This window comes from Podarcis muralis, chromosome 7 (genome assembly GCF_964188315.1).
Source record: "Podarcis muralis chromosome 7, rPodMur119.hap1.1, whole genome shotgun sequence".
In the NCBI taxonomy this organism is placed as follows: Eukaryota; Metazoa; Chordata; class Lepidosauria; order Squamata; family Lacertidae; genus Podarcis; species Podarcis muralis.
Window position 1 is genome coordinate 34317756 of NC_135661.1, and position 27652 is coordinate 34345407.

General features: G+C 43.5%; 1 protein-coding gene across 1 annotated transcript; it reads right to left on the reverse strand.

The window, feature by feature from the left end:
* Window positions 1–1037: 1037 nt before the first annotated feature.
* Window positions 1038–27537, reverse strand: N4BP1 (NEDD4 binding protein 1). The gene is made up of 7 exons (XM_028740209.2): window positions 27050–27537; window positions 15029–16719; window positions 6339–6469; window positions 5726–5822; window positions 4583–4690; window positions 3218–3325; window positions 1038–2151 (listed from the first exon to the last, which is right to left on the reverse strand). Exons 1-7 carry the CDS (start codon window positions 27347–27349, stop codon window positions 1818–1820), a joined length of 2769 nt encoding a protein of 922 aa, XP_028596042.2. The 5' UTR covers window positions 27350–27537; the 3' UTR covers window positions 1038–1817.
* Between the last annotated feature and the right edge of the window lie 115 nt (window positions 27538–27652).

Below are 27652 nucleotides of genomic sequence, written 5' to 3' on the forward strand. Positions count from 1 at the left end.
ATCATGCTGCCCATCCCTGCCTTAAGGTATGCTGAATATACAGTCTATTTGTAAATTTAAAGCATCAGTGGCAGTTCTAGTAAACAGTCAGCCCATTCCTGCTGTGAATAGCCTCTGTTGACAAGCTCACCCCTTAATGACTTTATTTCACGGATCATTAAAGATCAGCTCTTGTATCTCACCATTAGCTGGAGCTTCTTAATTAAATGACTCAATAGCTGTCACACACTCCACAGAATCTCCATGCAGAAGCTTTTGCATTCAGCCCTCAGAAAATTCCAACAAACATTTGTGCTATCTTAACATATTCAGCATGGCTGTTTCTGCAAATTCTTCTTGCTCAGTGAAGGGAAGGTGGGTAAATAAACAGAAGCAGCTGGTAGGCATGACTGTGGTTAAACAGACCGGTTTATCATTCTTTCAAGCGGAGGGGAATTCCTGCAAAGCCAAGAACACTTGTCAAGAGGCTTGTTCGACAACTGTTGGTGTGCTAAAATTGGGGGGGTGGGGTGCGTGCAATGGAACTGTTCCCTTGACAATTGCTCGTGCCATCTTCCTTCCTCTCCCTTGTTGAATTGTTAAGAGATGGTGCTCTTTTAACAGTGCAAGGCAAGGTTGGTGCCACTCCAAGTTTACTTTGCTCCTTGCAGTCCTAAACATGCTTCTACTACTGGAAGCATGTGTGCACAACTACCCATTCTATGAAAGATGCTGAGATATATTTTAAAGGCAGGTTCTCCAACCCTGCTGTAGATGCCCTAGTTTTTCAGTGAGGGCCCATTCTAAGGTGGTTGTACACGTGACCTTCTTTCCCCGCTTTTCCAGCTGTGAGGTCACAGATACATTCTCTCAGGTTAAGCCAAAGATGTGGTTGCATATTGTACCCCAAACACACTAAATCAGTGTTCAAATGGTACCATGTGAACCCAAGCATTGAAGCACCTTGTAGCTTCTCACAAAGGAAGGAGGAGCACTCGGCTTGAGCAGAGCCACCTTCAAAAGCTTCCTACCAGTACAAATGCTCTACAACAACTTCATTGATATCAAGTGGTAATGCCATAAAACAATTTGTTTTTATTGCCCACTATAAGAAGTTGGGAAGAAATGTTTCCTTCCAATGTTTTTTTTTCCAAACTGAGAAACACATATTGTAATAAAAGCCAGCAAACTAAATTGGACTACAATGGTTTTCAGGAAGTCACAAAATTCTAACATGTTCTTCCTGAGCATTCTCCAAAAGCTTCATTGGCACAGCTAGCCCCATTAGCCTGTATTTGGACTGTGCGATACTGTATAAATTCAGCCAATAGCAAGCCAAGGGCTTGCAAGCAGTAGTCAGGAAAGTATTTTGCCTTAAGATGGAGACCTCCAGCACTTGCATGACCAGGATATATGAAATGGCCATAATTTGCTCACTGAAAATTCACCTCTGTCTATTAAATCAGGCAATGAGAGAAGAAATAATGCCCATTAAGAAACCTGCAAATATGAATTCAATTTTAAGCAGAACTTAGATCTGCGGTCAGATCTACTTATTTCCCAAATAACTTGAAGTTTTGTAAACAATTTTCAAGGCAGTCAGAAATAAAGACTTGTTTTCTTTTCTTTTTTTAAAAAATGCATCAATACAATTTTGTAAAAGCAACATAACTTAGATGAATAAAAAAGGGGTATCAGTGAATCATCCAAATATTAACAATTTTTTTTATACAAAAGGATTAAGTTTTGACTATTCACAGATGGCCTAACACCAGCTCGTATGCATCTTTACATTAACAATCCAAACTGCAGAATCCAAAGCTTTGCGGTTGTGTGCATCAGCCCAAGTCAAGCACCATCGCAGACAGGGCATTCATGTCCCTCATGTGGGGATGCTGGGCAAGTATCTCTTCTATCTTCTCCCTCTGCTCGGACGTAGGGAAGATTTTTCTCAAGGCTTCTCTTAAGTGGATTGTTTCTGCAGTAGATCTTGTATGCGGGGGGAGGGCTGGGTTAGCATGAGGTGCTGGTGGAAACATAGTCAAGGCAGGTACGGCACCAGGTAATGGGCTCTTTGGCAACTGTCCACTACCATCAGTTGGCATCAGGAAATGCGATGTCCCAAAAGGAGGTGGGCCGCCACTTCCATGGCCATGTTGGGGTGGAACACCTCTGGAGAACAAAAACAACATTTCAAACTAGGAAGGCAAGAGAACAACCACCTCCCATGTTTCCATGGGGTCTAAAAAGAAAGATGCTCTAAAACAGGCTATCTCAACCTCGGCCCTCCAGATGTTTTCGGACTACAACTCCCATCATCCCTAGCTAAGAGGACCAGTGATCAGGGATGATGAGAATTGTAGTCTCAAAACATCTGGAGGGCCGAGGTTGAGGAAGCCTGATTTAAGGTTTAAATTTGTTAAAGAACTCTGGATGACACAGTAATTTATTTTGCTTTCAGTAGAAAGAAACACTGATTTGACATTTCAAGTTGTCTCTTTCCACATTTGTCATTTAAAATAATAATAATAATAATAATCATCATCATCATCATCATCATCTTGATATGGCTGGTGATAAGGGAAGATGCACACATTTAATCATAATAAAATATTCATCTGCATTTGATGGACTTTTACAAGTCACCAATACAATTACAGAACTTTCTAACCTTGAAGTGCCATAGCATAGAAACAGCAGTTCAGATTAGACCTTGCTTTGCTTATGTATTCAACATTTTATGCAAGTCATTTTTACCTGACTTTTAAACACAATAAAGCTTTACATGATAAAGGACAAAGAACTGAGCCCCTCCCAGATGCAGACCGGACACAGGTAACAAAGCACTTTCCATGTGCCCACCGCAACCAAGCAGCAGATCTTCTAACAGCTGATGCAGCAGACCAGCTACTCATGAAAGTGCATCACAGCTCCAACTGCAGTGTGTCCAATGTCGTCATGTGACCCACCACAATCTAACATCAAAGGATGTTACCAGAACACTTGCCTTCCTTTTCTCGGTGTTACAATCCAATGTTATACAAACGTACTTGGCATCACCACACAGAGATAGCTGTGGTAACTGACGACAAGCAATTCCTCCTGCAAAACCACTGCTTCTTCCTATTTAAGGTCTTATGTGGTGTGATTTACATCTTATGACCTTCTCAAGTCACATGAAGGGCTTTGCTTCAGTGGTGGCATCTGTTTCCCCCTTAAGCCCCACAGGGTACTCTACCTGAAACGGGTTTCCTCCTGAAGGAAACGTTCTATTCCTGGTCCATTTCGTCCCAGAGGATCATCGGGAACCATGAAGAAGTCTCCAACGAAAGTGTACGGCAGCAGCCTGCAACACCAAAACAGGCAGTGAGGAAAAGTAGCAGGAAGGAAAGCAACATTCAGATTTATAGACAGAAGTAATCTCAACATTCATACACTATACAAACATACAGCTGGTGTTCTTTGGGGGGGAGGGCTCTCTGGCAGGACACTATCAAATCATGAAACAGTCCTAAACCTGATGAGACCATAGGTTTAATTAGTCCTCCATTCTTTACCCTTCCCTAATCTGATGCTCTCCAGACAACCGGAATCCAAGCACACAAGCCCTAGCCACTATGGCTAATAAGGATGATGGGAGCTGTAGCCTAACAACATCTGGAGGGCACCAAGTTGGGGAAGGCTGCAATACTCTAACTTGCAGCAATTATCCAGGATCTTGAGCAGAGGTCTTCCCCAGCTATAGTATCAAAGATCCTTTTAACTGTAAAGAGACACAGGGGATTGAGCCTGGGACGTTCTTCATACAACATGTGCACTTTATTACTGAACTTCAATGCTTGTGGGCAGCACAAATTCAGCGGGCAGAATCCAGCCTTGCAGAAATCCACTGCAGTTCTAATCCTAGGAGAGCTTCAGTTCAAACACTGTTTTGTTGAATTGGGTCCTTTCCCAATCACTTGTTCCACATTGTATTGCAAAGATGTATGGTAATGGTGCCATTCACAGTCTCAGAATCTAAAAATCCACAAGAAGTCTCAACAGAGTAATTTCAGGAGTTTGCCTGTGAGATGCTGGGGACACATGATGGCCAAGCTTCCCTCTGCTCTATCCGGAAGTGGCTCACTAAGTATGAGCTTTCTCAGGTTATAAAGCTGGTGAATGTGTGCTGATGGGATTTTGCCATCAGGGAATTCATGTTCCAGCCCTGGTAGAGAGCTGATTGGCAATTCAATTGCCCTGTGCCCCAAATCCAAAAACAAACCTGAGAAAGAAAGATGCAGAATCGGATAGGGAACACCAATCACCTCAACATAAAACGGGAGCAGGGAACCTGTAGTTCTCAGGGTGTGGCCACACTACAACTCCCATCACCCCTGACCACGCTTGCTGAGGATAATGGGTGTTAGAAGTCTGGAGCCCAAGAACAACTATAGGGCTACAAGGTTCCCCATCTCTGGCAAAATCAATAAGACTATCTAAATCAAGTGATTAAGCCAAAACAACTTTTATCAGTCCACCCCCCCCCACTAAATATTGTAACCGATCACTTGTCTACCTGCCCACTGCACATGTTTGTAACTGAACAAAATTAACACATTACCTCTTTTGAATAATCTCCCTCCAGGATGTGGACTCATCCACAAATTCTCTGAGATTATCATTGGTGACAATAACTCCTCCAGTCTTTTCAGCGAGATGTAGCAAAAACCTACAACAACATTTGTTGGGAGAATCAGCATCCTTGCACTGAATAAGTTTCTGGGCAACAAAGCAGCCATGTGCTACTGTGGATCGAGTAATCCTGGTTTTGTGACCCGCTGGAAGTCGCACAGGAAAGCAGCTGCTGTGCTTCCTAGGTGCTGATGATTTGGCCACCTTACTAAAGCTAAACAGGTCTGGGTATGTCAGGGCCTGGATGGGAAATGAGGATGATGATATTATTACGACTGCTATTATTATTATTATAGTGCTGCAGATCATATATTGTTCTGGGGATGCCTAAATCTGAGCTGGCCAGCATACAAAAAAACCACACATCTGTTGTTTCACAGAAGGCTTGGGACTAAACGATATGCAAAGTAGGTCTTTGGATCCTGTTCCAGGCATTACATCCATTAGGAAACTTGGGCTATAGGTTTATAATTAAATTGGTTATTAATTCTTAAATTAAGGCAAGATAACAATGAATGTGTTCCAGAAAAGGTTTCTAAATAATGCAAATGTATGAAATAACTCAAACATTAAACAAATAAAATAAAGAGGGTGCTCAGCAACATTTTGTACCAACTTAGAACTGGACACACACAGGGACAGTACTCAGTCTGCAGAACAACAGGGCAAGTCTACACTACACAGTTTTCCTTGACGGTGAGCTGAATCAGATGTGCATGAATGACGTGTGGCTGTTCAACACTTCAGCTTGGTCTGCATATGCAGGAAAAAGAGGTAACAAAACTGTGAGATGGTCAAGTGGATTGAAGAAGGGACCACAGCTCAGTGGCAGAGCCCACTCTTAGTATGAAGAAGTCCCTAGAATAGCTTCTTCATACATTCACATTTAGAACCTGGAGACTTAAATTAAGTGGAACACATCTCACAAAGGTATGCTATCTTAAAAGCAACACAGAATAATGTTAACAGGACAAAACAGATGCGTATCCCATTTCCCAACTCAATAAATGGCTCCTCTTGAGAAGAACTAGGAGTCGCATAACTGTCCATTAGGTACACAAAGTCTTTTTACCTGTCATCATGAGATGCAATCCTGGCTCCAAATACAACCCTTGCAGGGGTGAGCGCCAAAATACCAACATCCTGGAGCTGGGTTAAGAAATGCTGTTCTATTAAAACGAAAATAAAAAAGAACACATTGAAAAGAACTGAGTTTAGAAAGAACAGATGTTTTGTGCAGAGCATTCAAAGAGTGCCCATTATACTAACTTTTACAAAGGTCTGTTTTGTTATCCCTGAGCTGGGGATGGGGGGGAGGGGAGGGGGGGAGAGGGGGGGAGAGAGAGAGAGAGAGAAAGAAAGAAAAGGGAAGGAAGGGAAGGAAGGGAGGGAGGGAGGGAGGAAAAGAGGCTGAAAGAACAGCAAGCCCTTGGAGCTCCTTACTAAAATGGTATAGCCCCATTCACTCATTTGTACAACCTCCCCAGAATCCAGTTTCTTGGACATGCTCATACAGGACAGAATGTTAGGAAGATGTGCCATTTTATATATAAAATTAAACAAATCCAAATTGTTTACTAGGTACCAGCTTACTTCCAGTAGTGTCATTTTGTAAATAAAAATTGAACACAGGAGATGGGAACTGTGAAACTCCAAAGCAAGCACAATCCCATTAGATCTTTTACCTGTGATGTTAGAATCTCTCCTTGTTCGCCACTGTGGGACAAACACAGTGATCTTTCTGTGGCCACGTTTCCAAAAGTGATCAACAGCAATTGCAATTCCCCGACATGAGAAGATCTTCTGTAGACCATGGCTGCAGAAAGGAAAGAAAGGAGCAGAGTAATGTTTGCTAATCATCAGAGTCTGCTTTACAAGAAATCAACAGCTAAACATACAAGATGAAAAAGCATGTAAAGATAAGAAGTGAACTGTTTGTACAAGTCAAATGATGCAGTCCACCAATGGTACTCCTCGCTGATTTATTTATTGGAGGCGGGGGGTTAGCCAATCTAAAGGTCTATAGAATTTGGATGCTGGAAGGACGTTATATCAAAGTCATTTATATCGAAGTCAGTTGGGAAACATAAGTAGAAAAATTCTGTAGGACTGCCCCTCCCCCGGGCACCACATCTTGCTTCTCCATGTTCAGTCATGAAGGCTTCCCATGCAATTAAGGACAACCATCTTCCAAAGTCCTTGATCACGCAAGAAACCCCTATGAGTAGAAAAGGCTCCCTGCTGCAGCAGCTACATGGGAAAGCTCAAAAGAGCCATGGAAAACTGCCCCCTTTTCTACTTGTCTTGCCCCTTAATAATTTTTCTCCTCCCTTGTTTGTCCTGCTGCCGCTAACCTGTGACAGAGAAACATTTAGGCTTATGTAACCAGTCATGTTTGTGCAGGAACTCCCTTGGCAAAGCTAATACTATGTTATGCCGCTCAGTGCTACATAAAAACAGAGTTGTTTTCTCTTGTATTGTCTTACTTCAAGGTTTTTAAAGCAGGGTTCCCACAGGCCCATTGGTGTCTCATTCCCACCATCTTATTTACTTTCCTTGTGGCACACCAAAACTGAACAACTTACTTGCAACAGCAACCCCTTCTGACCCCATAGAGAAAACATTCTCCCTCCCATGGGGCCAAACAGCAGCCAGAGAAGTTGCTCTGGAGGTGGAAAACTGTCCAAAACCACCCCCTACACACACCAACCTTGCATTAGAGATTGCAGCCTGAGCAGCAGTTGTTTTTTAAAAAGGGAGTTTTACAAGGAAAAAAACCCCCACGTGACTATTATCTTGTAGTTTTAGCCTTACAGTCAATCACAACATTTCAAGATCTCTAAGAGGGTTGTAATAACTCTTCGTTAAAATGTTTATTGCACACTCATGTCCTTGCAACAGAAGAGGGACTGCAAGCTTAGTAACTGGGAGGAACAAAATAAACCAGCTGTACGTGCTTCACTCTTGGTAGTTCTGTTTATTTAGACTTCCTTCCTGATATGCTTCAAAGCTAGTTACAATCTCGAGGCTCAGCACGCAACAAGGGGCAGATTAGGTGAGAGAAAGAGAAGCTTGCCCAAGGCCAGGTCAAGATATAGAGAAAGAAACAGCAAAACAGGCCCCATGATGTACTAAATGTGGGCTTTGGAACTGGGAAGGCTGAAGGCCATTATACCAAACTAAGGTTGCATACACTCCATCCATTAAAAGCACATGCCCACTTCCTTGATCTCATAGGGGAAAGTCATGTGCTGGAAATGTCCAGTGTGGATGCAGTCTAAGAAAACAGTGCACTGAAGCTTCAGAGTTGCTATCATGTGCACTTTGCAGCAATTTATGAACTGTCTTGCTAGACAACCCAAAGAAGAACACCTGCCACCACCTATTTCTTTTATTTCCTCTTTCCCCCTTGGGAAAAAACCCTGGAAGATTTGCTCAGGTATAATTTCCAAACCCTGCACCAGGACACACTTGTGCAATGGGAGAAATTATGTGAGCCCAAATGATCAATCCACAGAGGAGGCTGCTTTCAGAAACTCTAGAAGAGACAGTACTTCAGGCCTGACCCCTTACAAATCAACATTCCACTGCAAAGGTGCATTTAACCACATCTCTGTCCTGAATGTAGCAAAATGAGCCAATCAATGCAGAGTTGCAATAGAAATATCTGTCCTCCGACGAGGCTGCCTGTTGCTTCTCAGCAGGAGTTGCAACTCATGCTAGGTGGGTTGGAGGATTGGCAAGGTATGACGGGCAAGGAGGACTAGATGAAGGGTCATGACTGACATACCAGCACACAATATTTTAATCATGACTTTTTGGAACAGAATTTTCTATACTTTACCAGCCTGGAGCCTACCCCTCCACATTCAAAGACCATAAGGGCAAGCAATGCTTGAGCAGTTCAAGTCCAATCTAGTTCAGCTTTCCGGGACCTGCAGTGGCCAATCAGATGCCCCATGAAGTCTACAGGAGAATGAGGCAATGTTGCTCCCCAGCAAGTGATAATCAGTGGCCCTTTTAACCTGGAAGTAACTTCTAGCTATAATTATCTCAAGGATTAATACCAAGTTCATTCAACAAGTGTGGGCCCATATGTAGCCAAAATAGCATGACTCCCTGCAAAGAGATTCAGCAGACTTGGGGGAGCACCAAGGTCTGTGGAAGTACACCCAAATAAAGTTTTTATTATTATATTTCTAAAGCAGGAATCTGAAGAACAGTCCACCAAGAACCAAGCATGATCGGGGACATGGAATGTGGACTCTGTGTTGAGAGGTGAAAAGGAGAAAATAAGGGAGATGGCATGGCATGCTGACACCCTGACACTACACGGCAACGTTTTGTCACAGATCCTATTTGTTTGGCTACCAGCCACTGACTTCTCTATACAATATCCTGAGTTACAGGAGGGGTCCACGATATGGGTGTTTATTCTACTTATGTGCATATGGGAGAAGGATAAATAAGCAGAAATTGAGGGTGCAAATAATCACCTCACTATATATAGATACTAGTTAGAGGTAGGTAGCCGTGTTGGTCTGCTGTAGTCAAAACAAAATAATAATATTATTAATAAAAAGTTCCTTCCAGTAGCACCTTAGAGACCAACTAAGTTTGTTATTGGTATGAGCTTTTGTGTGCATGCACACGAAAGCTCATACCAATAACAAACTTAGTTGGTCTCTAAGGTGCTACTGGAAGGAATTTATTATTATTATTATTTTATATATAGATGTAGAATTTTGGAAAAAATAAATCATGAGTTAATGGCAGAGGCAAAACCACACCATAACTTTGCTTGGTTTACACATTGCATGATATCCACCCTTCAGTGATCATTGCAAAAGTCTCAAAATACCCAATGAAGGCCACACACTTCCTTTAATAAGTTCACAGTTAAAACATGATGCATAGAATTATTACACAGTGTCAACTATTTGCATACCCTTCCCCATTAGTCCCAATCTGGGCAAAAACTGGAATTTAAGATGAATCATAGTTGTGACTTTCATTTTACATCACTATTTTCTGAGCTTTTTGAAGAACTAAGAAATTGTTCACATCGGCGGATTTTTAATGCACCCCCTCCCCCTTTGTAATAGCAGTTTATTCTGGAGTCCAGTGATTTCACAATGGTGCATTTTCCACACCCCCATATTACAGACTGCTCCCTCCCTGCAATATCACAACTGAAAATTGCTCCCCCTGTTCAGCTTAAAAAGCAGTATGGTGAGGCACTACAGCCTTGGCAACATGTGCTGAGAGCACACAGGCTACCTTATTTAGTCCAAGAGTGGCCAGCAGGCTAACTCCCATCAGCCCCAGCCAGCATGGCCAAGGATTGTGGGAGCTGGAATCCAACAACATTGGAAGAGCCTCATATTGACTACCCTAACTTAGCCCTTTAGCTTTTTGGATAGTGAACTTGGTGGTGTTAATATCCCATCAACTATTCCACACCACACTGACAAATTTACACCTATCAGTATGCTCCTGTGCACAATTCAGGGAGATGGCCTTATCTTTGTAGGGAATGAAGAAGAGCACCATGGATGTAACCCCTGAGAAACCTGGCCCTTCAGGGATAACCCAGGCCTTGCCTGAATTCTCGTCTTTCAACTATGGGTATACTCTGTCCATTGATCTCAATGAATCTACTCAATCATGATGAACTTAAGTCAACTAATTTCAGCGAGTCTCGTCCCTGCAATACAAACCATGGCCACTACCTGGCAGAGTTTTGTGGAGGGGCATGGCCATGGCCCCATTTGCAGCCCTGCAAATGCGGGTGGCGCTGTGGGTTAAACCACAGAGCCTAGGACTTGCCGATCAGAAGGTTGGCGGTTCAAATCCCTGCGACGGGGTGAGCTCCCATTGCTCGGTCCCTGCTCCTGCCAACCTAGCAGTTCGAAAGCACGTCAAAGTGCAAGTAGATCAATAGGTACTGCTCTGGCGGGAAGGTAAACGGCGTTTCCGTGCGCTGCTCTGGTTCGCCAGAAGTGGCTTAGTCATGCTGGCCACATGACCTGGAAGCTGTACGCCGGCTCCCTCGGCCAGTAAAGTGAGATGAGCGCCGCAACCCCCGAGTCGGTCACAACTGGACTTAATGGTCAGGGGTCCCTTTACCTTTACCTTTACCTTAGCAAGCTGGGGGGAGGGGACGTAGAGGGGGATAAGAAAAGGATGATTGCTGCTACAATCAGGAGCTGGCATAGCAATCAGGCCTGATGCCACCATGCACTGGTAGTGTGAATGTCATCAGATTCAACAGACCCTGGGCCAGACCAGCCTTTCCTTCATCCAAACACTTCCACTGGCTGCCACCAGCACTTTCATCTGCCTCTTTGGTGGGCTGAAAGGGAAGCTCCACATCATTGGCAGTGGACAGTTTGATTGACTGGGCAGAAGGACATGTCCACCCAAGCCACTGGCCCTGCCCTCAGATACAGCCCTATGGTTCCAACCTCTTTTCTGGTCAAACATGGAGGCAAAAGTCTACCCAATTACACACTAACAAGTAAATTTGTTCTAGCCAATTACTACAGGGACCTTGGAATAACAGACAAGTATTGATTCCTTCTTTTTCTTTTCCTTTTACAAACTCTAGTCTATATTGGTATTTAATACAGATTTAAACATATTGGGCTACCTGTATTTAGGTTTCATCTGTTCTACAATACCTCCCCTCTCCAGCTTCCTCAGTATGTTTCTAACTACACACCTGAGGCATACTATGGGCATCTTCCTAATGTGGAGATCATCCAGAGAGGCCCTGATCCAAAGGCCTAACAATAGATGATACGTGTAACAAAAGCCCAACCACTGCTTTCCCTACAATAGGATAAATCCACAGCATCATCTTCATCACAAAAGCAGAGCAGCAGAGACAAGTGTGATAGCTTTGCTCCCCCCCATTGCTGTTCCAGGTGCTTTCCATGAGGTGGAGGGTGATCTTCTGAAATGTAAAGCCTACTCTTCTCAATGAGAGGCTACAGAAATCCCCACTTCAGAACTTCATCCTCCACCTTGTGAAGGGCAATCAGACTAGCCACGGGGAGGCAGAGCCAACACACTAGTCCCCAATGTGTATTTTTTCTACTTGGATGCAGAATGCCTGAAAAGGGCTCTTGCCACTTGAAAATTCATTTAGAAGAATATGATTTATATTTCTTCTCAGAGAGGAAGAAAATTCCCAGAATATGTTTTTCTTTCAATGGGAGAGGGATTTGCAAAAGAAAAACAACAACAACTGGGGAATAGGGTACTTAATTTCTCCTCTGTCTCGTGTTCCAAGCATTTGCTTGGTTCTCTCCAAATGAATCCCTGGAATGAAGAAAGAAGTCTCTGGAAGTTCTCTGGAATGAGGAAAGGCAGCTTGCATTGGGAAAACAATTTGGAGATGAAGGTATGGGCAGGATTCAGGATGTACACCCAGAATTTCTCTACTCAAAATTTCCCTTCCCTAGGAAATTCAGCAATCAGGGCGGGGTTTTTTTGGTTACACATATATTCATGCAATGGGTAGTTCCACCCTGAAGGCCACTACCTTCAGGGGTGAGGTTGACATCTAGTGAGGTCACAGTGAACTCTTGTAACACCTTCCTTCTGAAATTACCTGCCTGTTAGTCTGGATGGAAAAGGTCTGTTGTGGTTTTCTGGAGTAGTCAATACCTCTCTCTTTCTCTCAGGAAGCTTTTGGGCTGCAAGTTAGCAGCTAGATCTGATCTCTGTTAAGATGCTCATAGGTTCTTAATTTTGGAATTACTGCATGGCTTAGTTTTAATTTTAACTCTGTAATTTCACTGAAAGATGATGCACGGATCCTACAGTTAAAAAGGAGCTCCTTGGGGAGGAAGGGCGGGATATAAATACAATAAATGATAATAATTCTGCTGCATCATTTCCTTGTGCCAACACAATCAAAAGAAATAGGTTTGCCCAACAGTAAGTGTGGTGTTGTGTAACATCTATTTGTTTCAATAGCCAATGGCTTGGGTCCAAATTTGGAGCAACTGTTATAGTGAACCTAAAAGAGGCTCTCCAGTGTTAACCAAAGATTATTTACATTCTGTGTTTTGGTAGGTAAGCAAATCCCCACTGCTATGATTTACAAACAAAACAAAACTGTCCTGCAATAACCTGTTCTAAAGTCAGTTGTAGAAAGCAGCATACAGTAGAAGAGGAAATTAGGTCTTACGAGTGATTTAAGTCAGTGCTGTAATATTCTGATTAAATTAGACCAGGAATGTGTCCCAATTAGTTAAGCAGCAGCTTCTGAGTGCATTCATATAACTAGGATAATATGGAAGCTTATGCCATCATCAATTTGCTAGTCTTTAGGGTGCTACAAGACTCTTTAAAAAAAAACCACATATTATTGAACGCAAGTACTGTACTTATAAAAACTGCCAACCATAAACAAAAGAAGTCGTTCCCACATTTCCATTGAACAAAATGGAATGGCTCTAAGGTGGTGTCTATGACACGTGCTTGCATCATCTATACATGCACTGTGTTTTAGAATTATTATTTTTTTACTAGCTAACAGAAGTTGAATCCACCAATCAACTAAAACCCATCTAATTAATAAGTCTTTAACTGGGTAACAACCCTAGTTTTAAGAGGGAGGGGCAAGTGTGTACATGATCTTGATTTATTATTATAGAACTATTGTTGGCATTGCTTGGTGGTGTGCTTAGTTTTAGTTCATGCCTTTAGTTCATGTCTACTCCAGCACCTGTGTAGGCTCTATACTACAAGTAAGAGGAAAGAAGGCTCCATACAACAAAAGAAGCTGCTACAGGATGGCATGTGTTGAGGTGGAGACAGTATTTTCTTTCTCTCCTGTAAGACTAGAACTCAAGGTCATGAAATGCAAGCGAATGACAGTAGACTCAGCAATTCAAGGTCAAAGAGCCCTAAGAGCAGCAGAGGGTATCTGCCAAGCCCCAAGACCAAGAGTGCCCACTCTTTCATTCACACAGCAACCTTCACTTTGCACAGGACAGCTAGAAAGGTGGGAACACTGGGGGGGGGGGATTTTCTGCCTCGTCTTGTTTAACAGTTGGCAACTGAAGGCGTCTTGCTCAAAGCCCCCCCCCCCCCAAAAAAATCTTGAAGCCAGCAATGTGGAGAAGGGCTCTCAATTGTAAGACAGCCCTTATCATATGGTGCCTTAAATAAATGTAACATGTAAAAAAAAACAAAAGCAATCCAGCTCCAAAATGCTGGCCACAAAGATTTCAGGTTTTCACAGCCATGTCTAAAATGCTACCGATAACCCTTCCTCTTCACACTTTTCAAAAAAGACAAATAGTCTGACCATTTATATTTACCCTGCTACTGGATTCCACCCTTCCTACAAGGAAATTTTCATGCAGGTAAGGCTGAGAGATGGTGACTTAATCATGTTAATCAGAAAGCTTCAGAAATATGAACACGTATCACAACTATGACAGAGCCCATGAAGCATAGCAACAATGAATGTAAGCTGTTTGCTTGGAAGTCCCCAGCGCAAATCTTGTTTCAAAGGTGAACTTACTGGGTGGCCTCAGCAACCTACTCACACCCTCACCTGAGCTGTGACTAATAAAATTATGACCTTCCTTATAGTGCTGTTGTAAGGATGATTAAGCTAACATATATGAAGCACAAGGAACAATCTCAATCGTTATGTAGCTTTCATTCACACAAGTGGGATGATTTGAACCTGCGGTATATTCCTCAGTGAAGCTTAACCACACATGATGGTTGTGAAAAGAGGCAAGTCCAAAACAGGGTAAAGAACTGGCCGAGGACACATAACTCAAGCACCATAAAGAAAGCACGAGTGACAACTGAAGTGCATTTCTTAAGACTGTGCTACAGCTGGCTTGCTCAGAAATCAAACAGGATATTCCAGACTGGAACATGCTAAGGGAACTTTTGGTTATATTGCCAATGCTTTTCTATTTAAGAAATTCATGTCTGGCCATCTCATTGGCCAAGCTTCATGTAACTATTGGCGTACAAAACAAGAGGTTTTCTTTACTTTAGGTATCTGGATATTATTCATTGCTACAGAACATTTAAATGGTCCAACATGTCAAAAGGAGAGAGACTAGAGTCTGATCTAAATTTCCCACACCTCTCACCAGGAAAAGCTATGCGTTCGTATTTTGCACAATTTGTATATACGGTGTCTGTTTGATAATGTGTGGTTTGCTATGCCTAATAAAGGATCTTGATTGAAAAGCTATGCTAGTCCTGGTAAAATCTGCTTCCCCACCCCACCCTGGCTCTAAATACATGCACTTTTTCGTAATTCGGCCCCCCTCCCACATCTGGTTTCACTCTGAAATGCTACTGAAACCCAACAGTCATCAATACTCACGCAATTGCAACATTGCTGCCATCTATTACTATGTACTTTAAGTGGTCTCTCCCTGGCTCATTTTTCAATTCCAACTTGTATGGTGTTTTCAAAGATTCTTTAAACCTCTGAATCCCAGTGACTGAAGGGTCAGCATGATGACTGTATGACCCTCCTTTTCTCCTTTCTGAGGAAGGGGCAGTCATTTGCAGATGCTCTAGGAGATGATTTGTTTTTGGGGGTGGGAACTGCCTGGCTCCAAGCTGCAAAGGATTACATCGTCCATGCTGATCATGCTTCGCAGATGAGGGGTCTGGACATGCCTGAAGAACCATAGTTTCTTTCTCAACTGGTGGGTGTGGAGTCTCCGAGCCACCCCTTGCTACCAAGCCGGGCTCTTTCGGTTTCCTGCCTTTCACTACCCTTTGCATACTATCACAAGCATTCACATGACCGTCACTTTCTATATCATTTGTTTGGGAAATACGAGACTGTTCATAATAATAGTTTGAGACTGCTTTACTGCAGCCTTTGTATTGTGGATTTTGGCTTCCAGAAAGAGGAGTCTGGTTTTCACTGTTTGATATATGCGGTTTGCCTTCAACCTTGCACTGTGCTCGTGGAGCAGAGGTCATGTTTTGTTCTGCATTCTTTGGCTGCTTTAATTTCAGACCTCGGTCCTGCTGGCCTTTGCTGCTAGAGCTACCTTTATCTTTCTCTGCCCAAGTCCCAGCAGTCCAATGTGGGTCATCAACCTGGTCTTTCTCTTCAGGGACCTTTTTGCTCTCTCTTTCAATTTCTTCCAAAAGCAGTAGAGGCTCAGCCAACTGTCCGAGGTCTCCAATCACCTTCTCCACAATCTGTTGTGAGTAGCCCATGCTTTTGAAGAAGTTCACCAAAATGTTGTATTCCATTTCCTCACTTATCTCATCGCCTTCTTTAGTGTTCAAACCCGGACCATCCATCTCGCTGCTTTCATCAGTGACCAGATCAACCACTACTACATTGTTTTCTAAAGAAAACTGTTTCTTTGGTAGCCTTTCCTCAGCATCTGATGACCTCCTTTTACATGACTGCCTCTCTTTGCTTGCAGATGTCTCTAAGGAATTCAGTCCATTTATAGGTAAGAAATGTCTTTCTGGAGCATCAGGGAAGAGAGTGTCCATTTGCTTTGCTAACTCAGTGACTGGGGTACCTGCATTGTTTCTTGCTTCCTCGTGACCTGTTCTGCAGTCATTGTTCATTGCAGACCGTTTCTGTATTTCATTGGGAAGAAGTTCTGGAGTCCCATCAAAATTGGCAGGGTCTACATTTTTACCTTCTGCTTTCTGGCTTTCGCTCTGTGCAAGGCTAAGTAGTTCTCTCTTCAGTGAGCTTGGTAAGATCAACAAGTCCATTGTATATTTATCCGCATGGGCTTCAACAAGTTGTTTGAACTGTTTTTTCACTTCTGACTCTCTGCTGTTCAGCAGACTTGTGTTGTTTCTGAAGAGACTCACAAACTGTTGAACGTGGCTTCTGGCCATGACAACAGGTTCAGCACCACCCTTAATGTTCAGGGTCCCTATTTCCAGAACAGTAATATCAGCACAGGTCCCCTGAATAAGGCAGTTCAAGAAGAGGCTCTGGGCTCCTACAAAAATACAGTGCATGTCTTTGGGATAATGCTCCCTCTCTTCTAATTCAGGTTCACAAATTCCTTTAATATATTCCTACAACAAAAAGGAAAGAAAAATTAGAGAAACTGGCATCTTTCAATTCAGATATCTACTTGCAACACAATTCACTTCCCTCACTCCTTGAAATGAACATCACTCAAAGCAAATCTGTCAATCAAGGATCTGAAGGGTCACCTAATATACTGGAATCACTGGCAGTCACCTCCTGGTTATATACACGTATGCACCATCACCATTTTATTTGTTATTTAAAGATAAGAAAGGGAGAAAAATGAAGTAGGCAAGCAGAAATTCAGAAACTGGAAGTGTGTCCTGGATCTAAAAGATTGACAGCTCCTGTTCTAAGGTTAACTTCACCACATTGGTTAGAATAAGCCTGTCAGAGATGAGGATTGAACTCAAAGGATGCACTTCCTCCAAACCTAATTATAATCACCCACAAACAAGTGAATTTCAGGGTCCCAATGAGTACACATGTAATTCCTGACTGTGACATGCAACGGCAGCCTTGCAAGGGCCTTCCCTCTTGCTTATTATTATGCACCAGCTTCCTGGCCCTGAAGATGGATGAGTTTACACATTTTTACAAAATGATGCAGGGGTGCCTTAGGCCACACTGGAACCCTTAAAAGGGCCTTTATGTTGGGTCAACCCTGATTCACCACCAGCAAATAGAAAAGGGCCAGAAGAGCAGAAACTGCTCAACAGCAGCAATGACGCTGCCAAGTTCTGCCACCAATTTAAGAACAGCAACATTACACAATGAGCCAGCTGGGGTCTTGTGAATAAGAATTTGTTACTGGCACAATGTTCAGTTATTTCCCCATCTTTTTGCTCTGCACAGGAGCTACTGCTGGGCCTGAGGAACATGAACTATTTCCCAAGACTCTCTGAAACCTGTGCTCCAGCTCCCTGGAGGGTACAGTGAACTAAAGCACCACAGCAACTTGGTGCCTTCTCACACTAAAGCACCTGCAGAGACACCAAAACACACTGCAGAGGAATCTGGGTCACACTGTTCACATTGGGAACTTGTGAGGCCTTGAACACTCTGGGAACTGTACAAGGCTGCACACTGCATGGAAAGACTGATAATACGAGACAAGTTCTATTTACGGAAGCTTGTATATCATTACAGATCTCTGTTAATAACATTTTCTCATGGTCCACTCCTACAGTTTGTTCTAACCCCAGTCCCCCAAAAACACACGACCAAGGGTAAGCTGAGAGAAAAAGTGACTAACCAATGAGCTTCCTGGGTGAGCAGAGATTTGAAACCATGTCCCCCCTTAGCATTGGCTAAGAATGTATTTATCATCTGAATAAACGATACTTAGGTTAACAAACAAGTTAATTTTATGGCAAACCAAGTTATGCATTTTAAGTTCTGAAAGTAACAAAGTGACTTTTCATTTGTAAAGTATGATGAAAAAGAAAAGTTTTGCATATTTTCCCATTCCCCCCAAAGCTTCATGCCCCCGGAAAAAAAAGAGAAAAGCCAATTCCCATCATGTCTTCAAAATTCTTGGAAATTTTACATTGCTACTGATAGCCTTATCCTTCAAGAATATATCTCATCCCCCCAATTTAGAGCTGTTCAGCTCTGAAATCACTTACTCTTTTAGAACATTACACAACCTGCAAGATATGAACTACTCATTGAGAAATCCCCATGACCTTTTTGGTCTTCCTGAAACAGGTGGAAAACAGGTATTCCATGGAAGATCTCAGTATATGTCCACTTTTTAAGAGAGCTTTTCCTCTTTCTTAAAAAAGCAGTCCTGTCGTGACCACTTTATTGAGGAAGGTGCAAGAGACTTATTAAAACAAACCAAACAAAAAACCCAAGGGCATTTCCATTCAGGAACCGAACTTTCTTTGCACATGCAATCTCCAAGAGCACATACCCTACCCAACAGAAGCATAGGAAGCTGCCTTATATCAAGTCAAACCATAGGCCTGTCTGTTAGTACTTAAAACTCACTAGTACTGTGGCTCTCCATAGTTTCCAATAGGAGTCTTTTCCAGTCCTATCAGGAGATGCCAGGGACTGAACCTGGCAAAACATGCGCTCTGCCACTGAGCTAAGGCCCTCAGCCTCTACAGAATTCTTAAATCTAAAATATGAACATGTTTAGAAGAAGCCGATGTAAGAATCATTCTCCCTCCCTCTCCCAAAGAAGTCCAATGACACGTTACCAAATATGCAATTTTCTCCTTGTCATACCTATCCCTATTTTGCAACTATGGGTCCTAGGGGAGAGAAGAGAGAGAGAGAGAGAGAGAGAGAGAAGAAGAAGAAGAAGAAGAAGAAGAAGAAGACAAGCATGCCCTAGTACCATTTCAACATAACAGTGTATTTCAGATTATGAGAACAAAAAGTTTAATATAAACTCCAGAAATAAAGGCCAGCAGCATATATTCAAATCATGAGCATATACTATTGTATTGCATTGCATTGCATTCAGACAGAGTTGTACAGGGTGAGTCTTTTAAAAAAGGCTTCATGGAACATGTGTACAGTCATACCTTGGGTTACAAACGCTTCAGGTTGCATTTTTTGGGGTTATGGACTGCCGATACCCGGAAGTACTGGAACGCGTTACTTCCGGGTTTTGGCGGTTGCACACACTGCGGGTTGCGAACGTGCATTCCACACAGATCACATTCGCAACCTGAGCGTCTACTGTACTCCGTATCCACGGAGCATCTTTTAAAGGGCTCATCCTGTACTTCTCATACTAATATCCCCAACACAAATTTTCACAGCTTCGAAGAGGTTACTTATAAACAACGGAAACAATACCAATTGCAACATTCTGGTTTTATCCCTTAAAAAAATAGCATGGTATATTTCTTAGTAATAAACCCACAATTGGGCAACTGCTTGAGGCAAAAAGAAAAGTGCTCTTTTGCATTGCTGTTCTTGTGCCTACATCCAAGAGAGTACTGAGAAGGGAAACCAGAAATATGTGTTTTACTGTAAGGTAACTTGCACACAGAAATGTGTATGTCACTGCAATGCATCATACAAACAACTGTATTTGATGACTGTCTATTCAGAAACTTTGTTTGGTTCAGAATGCTGTGGTGAGGTCATAAATGAGGTCTTGCCAGATGATCATGATATGCTGGCATTTCAGGATCTTTCACAAGCCCCCAATTCATTTCTGGATGCAATTCAGAAAGCTGCTTTTTAAACATACAGTCGTACCTTGGAAGTTGAACAGCCTAGTTCCTTGAACGTTCTGGCTCCTGAACGATCAAAACCCAGAAGTGACTGTTCTGGTTTTCGAATGTTCTTTTGGAAGCAGAACGTCCAATGGGGTTTCTCCAACTGCGCTTTGGTTTTCAAACATTTTGGAAATTGAACGGACTTCCGGAACGGCTTCCGTTCGACTTCCAAGGTACGGCTGTATAAAGTTTTAAGTGGCTGAGGTATCTGAAGGACAGTATCCTTGCATGAATCTGTTGGGCTTAAAACTTAATTCGTCTGAGTACTCTAGTGCCTCTCCCTTTGGGTACTAGGTTGGTGAATATGGATAGAAAGAGGACCTTTTTTTTTGCAACAATACCTCATTTTCAGAATACCCTGTAAATAACCTCCCTAACTATATTCAACTGTACCAACTAAACCTAATCACCCTGTGAGCAAAGTATGTCAGGGAGACTGTCATGGCCATCTTCACAGCTGCTGCTTCACCATCTCCCTTCTGTCACAGACACCATTACAACCAACTTCCCTGTGAACATAAGAAGGAGCCACCAGCAAGGCAACTGTCAGCACCTCCACCTCTTCAGATGGGCTATTTAAATACCACACACAAGTTTTACTGCTCTTAAATGACCTTAGGTTGGGATTGCCAAATGGTGCCTGTGGGTACCATGCATCCTCGAGTACTTTCCTGGTGCCCACAAAACCTCAGTGCCTGCTGCATTCACCAGCCTCTTTATGATGAGGTGGCAAGGCGCCTTTCCTTCAAAGCACAAAAAAGTGCCAGAGGAAGTAGGGTAAGCAATACTATTTGCCACTTCCTCTTTTAGCTCTGTGTTCTTCTCAAGGCTCAGATAGGCACCTGAGAAACTGAGCAGAAAGGGGAGTGGCTGAAAGGATAAGAGGGAAATAGGAGCTGAAGGGAAAAGGGAATAATCAGGGAGGAGTGGAATGCTTGCTGGATTCAAAAGGGAGAGTGCAAGAATAGTAATGTAGTGCAGGAGGGAAAGAAATGTGACTCTGAGAGAAAGGGGGGGTGTGAATCCAGATCTAGTAAAACAGATATTGAAATTACATCATTTTTTCACAGTCCCCTCACTCCACTCCAAATCACAGATCTCATTAACTGAACCATAAAAGTCACAGATCCAGTTCTTTTCAGTTCTGTCATGGTGCTTCCTCATAATTTTACAAGTAGTTCTCTCAAACCACAGGTCACCTCTGTGTTTATATATGCATTTTTTAGTTTGCCATTGGTTTGTTGTCATCTTCTCTAAAAACCACGACGATCCATGTTGTTGTGGTGCTAGCGAGCAGTGAATCTGTGGGTTGTTTTTTTACAGTGTAGTCTACTAATGTGAGTTTTAATTTGATGGTGGTGAGGGCCCTGTATAAAATCATGCATATTCAAGTGATCCAGCTTTTACCCAACCTCCATGGAAACACAAATAATTTATATATTCATTCGAGTGGGGATGGGAGAAGCTATCACAGCAGTCGCTCAAAATGCCAAATGTACCCATGGGTCTCAAAAGGTTAGTGATCCAAAACATTATGTATGCTGTTCTGCGTGCCTTATTAGCTTGAGTGTGGGGTTAACATAATTAAAACCAACTTATTTTCCATTGCATTTGATTTTATTGTTACCTCTTCTAATGGTGCTATTTAGTTATCAGTTTTATGTTTTAATATTGCTAATGAGGATTTTATTGTCTAAGTGTTTTGTCTTCAACCTTGGGGGCTGAAATCAGAAAGGCAGGGTAGAGATATTTTGAAACAAACCATCCAATAACCTAACTCTTTAGAATTTTCCATATTACCACAGAACAACTTACACCTGAGCAAAAATTCCTTTGAACATGTAGGGAATCTCTCCCCAATCCAGTCTTAAGGCCATTTCCTGTAACAGATTTATGTTGATTTACAAACTAACCGTGTAAAGTGAAACATGAAAAACTGCTTGTAAATTTGTACTACACAGCTATGCTTATCAGCACATTAAGGTATATTTCTGTGGCATTCCAGTGTTTGCCTCTCCTTAATGTGTGAAAGGGCCCCTTCCTGAAGATCTGATCTAGAATGAGTCTGGGTTTGAATGCAAACTTATATACAGTTGTACCTTGGTTTTTGAACAGCTTAGTTCTTGAATGTTTTGGCTCCCGAACACTGCAAACCCGGAAGTAACTCTTCGGTTTGCAAACTATTTTTGGAAGCCAAATGTTTGATGGGGCTTCCATGGCTTCCGATTGGCTGCAGGAGCTTCCTGCAGCCAATCAGAAGCAGCACTTTGGTTTTCAAATGTTTTGGAAGTCGAACGGACTTCCAGACGGATTCCGCTTGACTTCCAAGGTATGGCTGTAATTGGCAAAAACAGCAGAAGCCTCAGACGCATTGAATATTTTTAAGGAGTAAAGCAAGTGTCATTCTGTGGGTTTTGAAAGAAGTTGCATGTGACTATAAATATACCCTGTGTAAAACTTACTTGTGGTTTAGCCATGTCATTACTTTGTGGGCTTATCACCTTTCCTATTTCCCACAATCTAGAGACATAACAATAGCTCACACTGAAAGACAATTGCTTAACTGTGGTAGCAAAGCAATTCTCATACTTTGGTCCAGGGCTGGAAAAGTATTTCCAAACTAAGAATGGACAGTTATGTAGCCAGGCCTGAGGATTATAAATTCAAACTTATGGAGTCTACCTGCCTCCCCGTCCCTCCATGTGAACAATAAAACACATGTCAAAAAGTATTTTTTAATCCTCCCTTGACACAAGGAAGGGGAGAAATATTCATGTCACCTTATTTTTGGTAGGTAGAAGGATTGTAGTTCAGTGATTTTGCATGCAGAAAGCCCAGGTTCAACCACCTGCCTGAAACCCCAGGAAGCCACTGGAGTCAGTGCAAAACAACCTTTAGCAACCTAGAGCCCTCCAGATGACTTAGACACCTGCTGTTCTTGACTACTGACTATGTTTGTCTATGCTTTGTGCCTATGCTGAGTGGTAGAGGTGTGTGTGTGTGTGTGTGTGGAGAAAACTGCTGCTTAGGGAAACAGATTCCCATTTCAGGGTACATGCAACTATTTTTATAATGCTTTGTATGCCAAATGCTTAGGCTCTTAGGCAAACCAGGGGTCTAACAATTGTCAAAACCTGATCACAAAGGCAAACACAAATGGGTTTTTTTGGCGGGGGGGGGGGGAGAGGAAGGAGTGGAAGGTATACTTCCTACCCAGAAAATGTACACTTCCCCCACTGCTAAAAGTCCTAAGGCAACCCCCCCCCCATTATGTTAGTTCCAAACACTTGAATAAGTTGTATGAAGGGAAAGGAATTTACCGTATTTTTTGCCTATAGGACGCACCGTCCCATAAGGCGCACCTAGTTTTTTTTGAGGGGGGGGGGGGGAATAAAGGGGAAAAAAAATTTATTTCCCCCCCAGGCGCGGGGCTGGGGAAGCCCGAGCTTCCCCCGACCCCAGAACAGGCAACTCTCCGCAAGCCGTGGGAGCCCAGTGCCGGGCTCCCGCGCCTTGCGGAGAGTTGCGCAAAGTCTGGGCGCGCTGAGCTCAGCGCGCCCTGGCTTCAGCATGCAGGCAACTCTCCGCAAGCTGCGGGAGCCCATGCATAAAAACATATAAATAACAATTTTGCAAAACGATGGGTGGCCCAAATTTCAAGCCCCTCCAACCTAACAACTGGCAATCACTCCAAAGCTTTTCCTGTCTCCCTCGCCTCCTTCATTTTGGGCACTGTGTGTTGGCAGTTCTCTCTTTTCTTATTGGGCTGGCACCATTTCCACAACCCACAAATTGCTACTAACAAGGTTCTACAACTAATTGGCAAGTGCTGGCCCCATGTCTTTGGAAATTCATAATGGGCCAGGATTTGCCAGTTAATTGTGGAACTAGAAATGACTATACAATACTGCTGAAGGGCAGCACCATCAAGGCCACATGTTTCTCTCCTTCCATCTGTCACCCACATGCTTATTTTTTGTGATACTGGCACCCTAAGTACTTGCTGGCCAGCCACCAGCTCAGGCTCCTGTTCCACTGCATTTTTTTTTTTTTTAGAAATCTCTTCCTCCTCCCTCTAAACAGTATACTCAAATATTTGTGTAACTGAGAAGTACAAACAGGTATCAAGAAACGTACACTGAGTCCCCAGATTGATGGGCAGAGTCTTGCTAGTATCAGCACATCATATGCCCAGAGGGATACAGTCCTGGTTGAGGGCAACCTTATACATCTCAAAAAGTCTAGCAGAAGAAAACAGTCTTTTGCTGATTTTGAAGATTACAATAGAGAAAGCTTGGCAGTTCCTCTGAAAGCAACTCCCACTACAGCAAGCTTTAGTTCAGGTGGCAGCAGCACCACCTGCATTTGTAGATCATGCTGTTGAGGACCCCAGAAAAGGAGATAAGTTACCATGGTGCCAACTGAGTGTTGACATTTAAAAATTGTTAAAATTGATGGGATGCTGCCAAGGCAGATTCATGACCTTTGTCCACTACAAAATTTTACATAGCAACAGCTCATCCTGAAACAGCAGGCTTCTCACACTTGTGGAGTGGCGCTAACTCACCCTGAGCCCTCAGAATAAGGCATGCTATAGAGCAAATATATCCCTCTTGTGCTTATTTTCTACACACTCAAATACATATAGTTCGCCTTGACTAAAGAGCCTCGTTTTGCGTGGGGATCATGCTCCTGACCCCCTTGCGTGTCAGCGGAGTATGCATCAGTCCACCCCGTCGCCACGCATATTGGATAAACATAAAACAGTTGTTGCCTATATTTTTAGATACACACAATAAGATGCATGTGCATTTTGTTGACATACATTGTACACAAGAGAAATACTCTATCTCAAGGCCTTAAGGCAACTGAGTTATAATCATGTTCTATTGTACCTGAAGCTATTAACCTCCTTGAGCCCTTATGGTAAGGGTGGGCAAAAACCATTCTCTTGTCAGGTGTAAAATATATACAGCTCACCCGGGTACTTAGGATAGGGTGTTCTATAAATCCCTTTTCCGCATGTCTATATGTGCAAGCACGTATGCACACACACACACTTGAATGAGGAAGAAGGAAACTCATTTACACCCCACCCTATCTCATGGACTCAAAATGAGTAATATATACATACACACTAAATTCTATTATTTGTGTGTGCACAGACAGACAGATCTGAACGTGTATGTGGGTGCTATATGAAAGGAAATGAATGACCCAATGAAAATTGGCTTGTTAAACCTTACTTTCATATATTGTAAACCAGTGTAAGATAGTATCCCACTAGGACAGGCATAGGCACACTTGGTCCTCCAGATGTTTTGGGACTACAACTCCCATCATCCCTAGCTAACAGGACCAGTGGTCAGGGATGATAGGAGTTGTAGTCCCAAAACATCTGGAAGGCTGAGTTTGCCTATGCCTGCACTGGGATCATAACCTACTTGTTAGCAGAGCTGTTTGGTTGCTTTAATGCTATGATATAATAACAGGTGTTACATCACACACACACACACACACACACACACACACACACTAAGGCTATCAACAACTACTAGTCAAAATGGCTATGTGTAGCCTCCAGGTTCAGATATCATAATGTCTCTATTTTTTTCCAGGAAACTTTTGGATCATCCCCCTATACTATACCTTAATGTAACTAAGCCAAAGTACATGCTGTTGAAATATCCCAATCTTCCCCGGCCTTCATTCCTCCCTATCCTCCATTCCCTGTGTATAGTTTAGATTTTAAGCCCCCAGGAGAGGAAGCTGTCATATCCGTTTTTTCAAAAGAGAACCATTTACAGACATGGTGCCATAACAATATCAATTGCTGGGAAGCAACAACAGGAAAGGGTTCCTGCCTTCATCTATAAGGAGAAGGAATGTAGCTCAGTGGTACACCATCTGCTTTGCACGCAGAAGGTCCTAAGTCCTGCTTGTAGGCTTCTCAGAGACAAGGTGGGGAATACTGGACTAGAGAGACATTTGATCTTACCCAGAATGGCCTGGGCTTTCTCTCTCTCATATTTCACACACAATATACCAAGGACAGGGGAGCCTGTAACTGTCCATACGTTGTTGGACTCCCAACTCCCATCAGCCTAGTCAATACGGACAACAGCCAGGGATTGTGGGAGCTGTAGTGCAACAACATCTTCAAGGCTACAGCCTCCCTACCTCAGCTATATACAAATACACAAATACAGGAAGCTGCCTTATACCGAGTCAGATAATTCATCCATCTGGTTCTGTATTGTCAACACTGACTCTTAGTACCATGGTTTCAGTTGGAGGTCTTTCCCACCCCTGCTTTGTGATGGAAGGGTTTGAAGATGGGCGTTTTTACATGAAGGCAAATATTCTGCCACTGAATCAAAATAATTTCCCTATATACACAAATATATCACAGCCCTATTAAAACAGAAACCGTCCAGAGTTGTTGTGGTGCAGTGTTGGACTAAGAGCTAGAAGACCAATTTTCCCACTCAGTTATGAAGCTCTCACTAAGTGACCTCCTAAGGAGCGGAGTGACCTCCTAAGAGTCACTCACTCTCAGCCCAACCTAACTCACAGGATTATTGGAGAGGAAGTAAAGTGTATTTGCCACCTTTAGCTCCTTGGAGGAAAGGTGGGATATTCATGTAAAATTTAAATACACGTACACCCTCCCTTGCATGCCTACTACTATGCGCTCAGAGAAGAAGCCCTTTATTTCATCTGCCCTGAACCCTCCGACATTCATCTGCACTGGATGTCCTCTGCTTCTACAACCTCACAGGGTTGTGGTGAGGACAAAGAGCAAGAGGTGTAGTGGTGTGTCAGGCAGAAGCCTGGAAGAGACCAGGATTCAACCCCCCCCGACTGGGCCATGAAGCTCACTGGGTGACTTGGGGACACGGTCACTTCCTCTCACCTAACCTACCTCCCGGGGTTGTTGCTATGGGGATTAGAAGGGGGGGGGGGGAGAAGAACAACTGAGCTCCTTGGGAGTAGAAAAAGGTGGTCTGTAAAGGAAATAAACAAACTAACGAACAATGGATAAACTATCTTGAACTGCTTTGGAGAGATGATAAAGTATGAATGCAATAAAACAAATAAGAGATTAACATCCCCCCCCCCAACATACCTTGGCGGCCCGAACGTCCTCCCGCTGGCCTCGGAGGCTCAGCCAGATCCTGCGCCCGGCGGCGGCGCTTTGCTGCTGCCCGAGATCTAGAGCGGCCCAACCGCCGCTGCTCAGCGACCCCAGGATGGCCAGGCGGACCCGGAACAGGCGCTCGATGCTGGCGCGGCTCCGCTCCAGGGAGCCGCTCTTCTCCGCCGGCGCCGTGAACTCGTCCAGCACCGGCTCGGCTCCGAGACCTTCCGGCGGCAGCGCGCCTGCGGCAGCAGCGGCTTCGTTGCTGGTCGTAGTGAAGGCCGCCATTACAGCGGCGAGGAGCGGTCGGAGGAGCGGAGGCGGCGGCGTGAGCGTTGCTGGCGGCGGCCGCCCCTGCCGCTTCCCATCGCTTCGGGCCTTGCGAGGGAGTCAGGACAACAACCCCATCGGGGAAACTCCCCCCGCCGCCCTGCCCCACACCCCGGAAGCGCTAATGCCTCATCGCTATGCAACGGCGACGTCACCATGAGGCGCCGGCGCGACACACAGAGCTGTGGCGCGCGAGGGGGAGGGGGGAAGGAGGAGGCGGTGTGTGTTTTTCAGTTACTCCTCTGTGATGGCTAAGGGCTG

Excerpts from the sequence above, each read along its gene's own strand:
- N4BP1 (XM_028740209.2), bottom strand. The coding sequence starts at position 27,349 with ATGGCGGCCTTCACTACGACCAGCAACGAAGCCGCTGCTGCCGCAGGC. Across the intron at positions 16,720-27,049 it reads AGGACGTTCGGGCCGCCAAG|GAATATATTAAAGGAATTTG; the intron begins GTATGTTGGGGG and ends TTTTTGTTGTAG. Across the intron at positions 3,326-4,582 it reads AGGGAGATTATTCAAAAGAG|GCTGCTGCCGTACACTTTCG; the intron begins GTAATGTGTTAA and ends TTGGTGTTGCAG.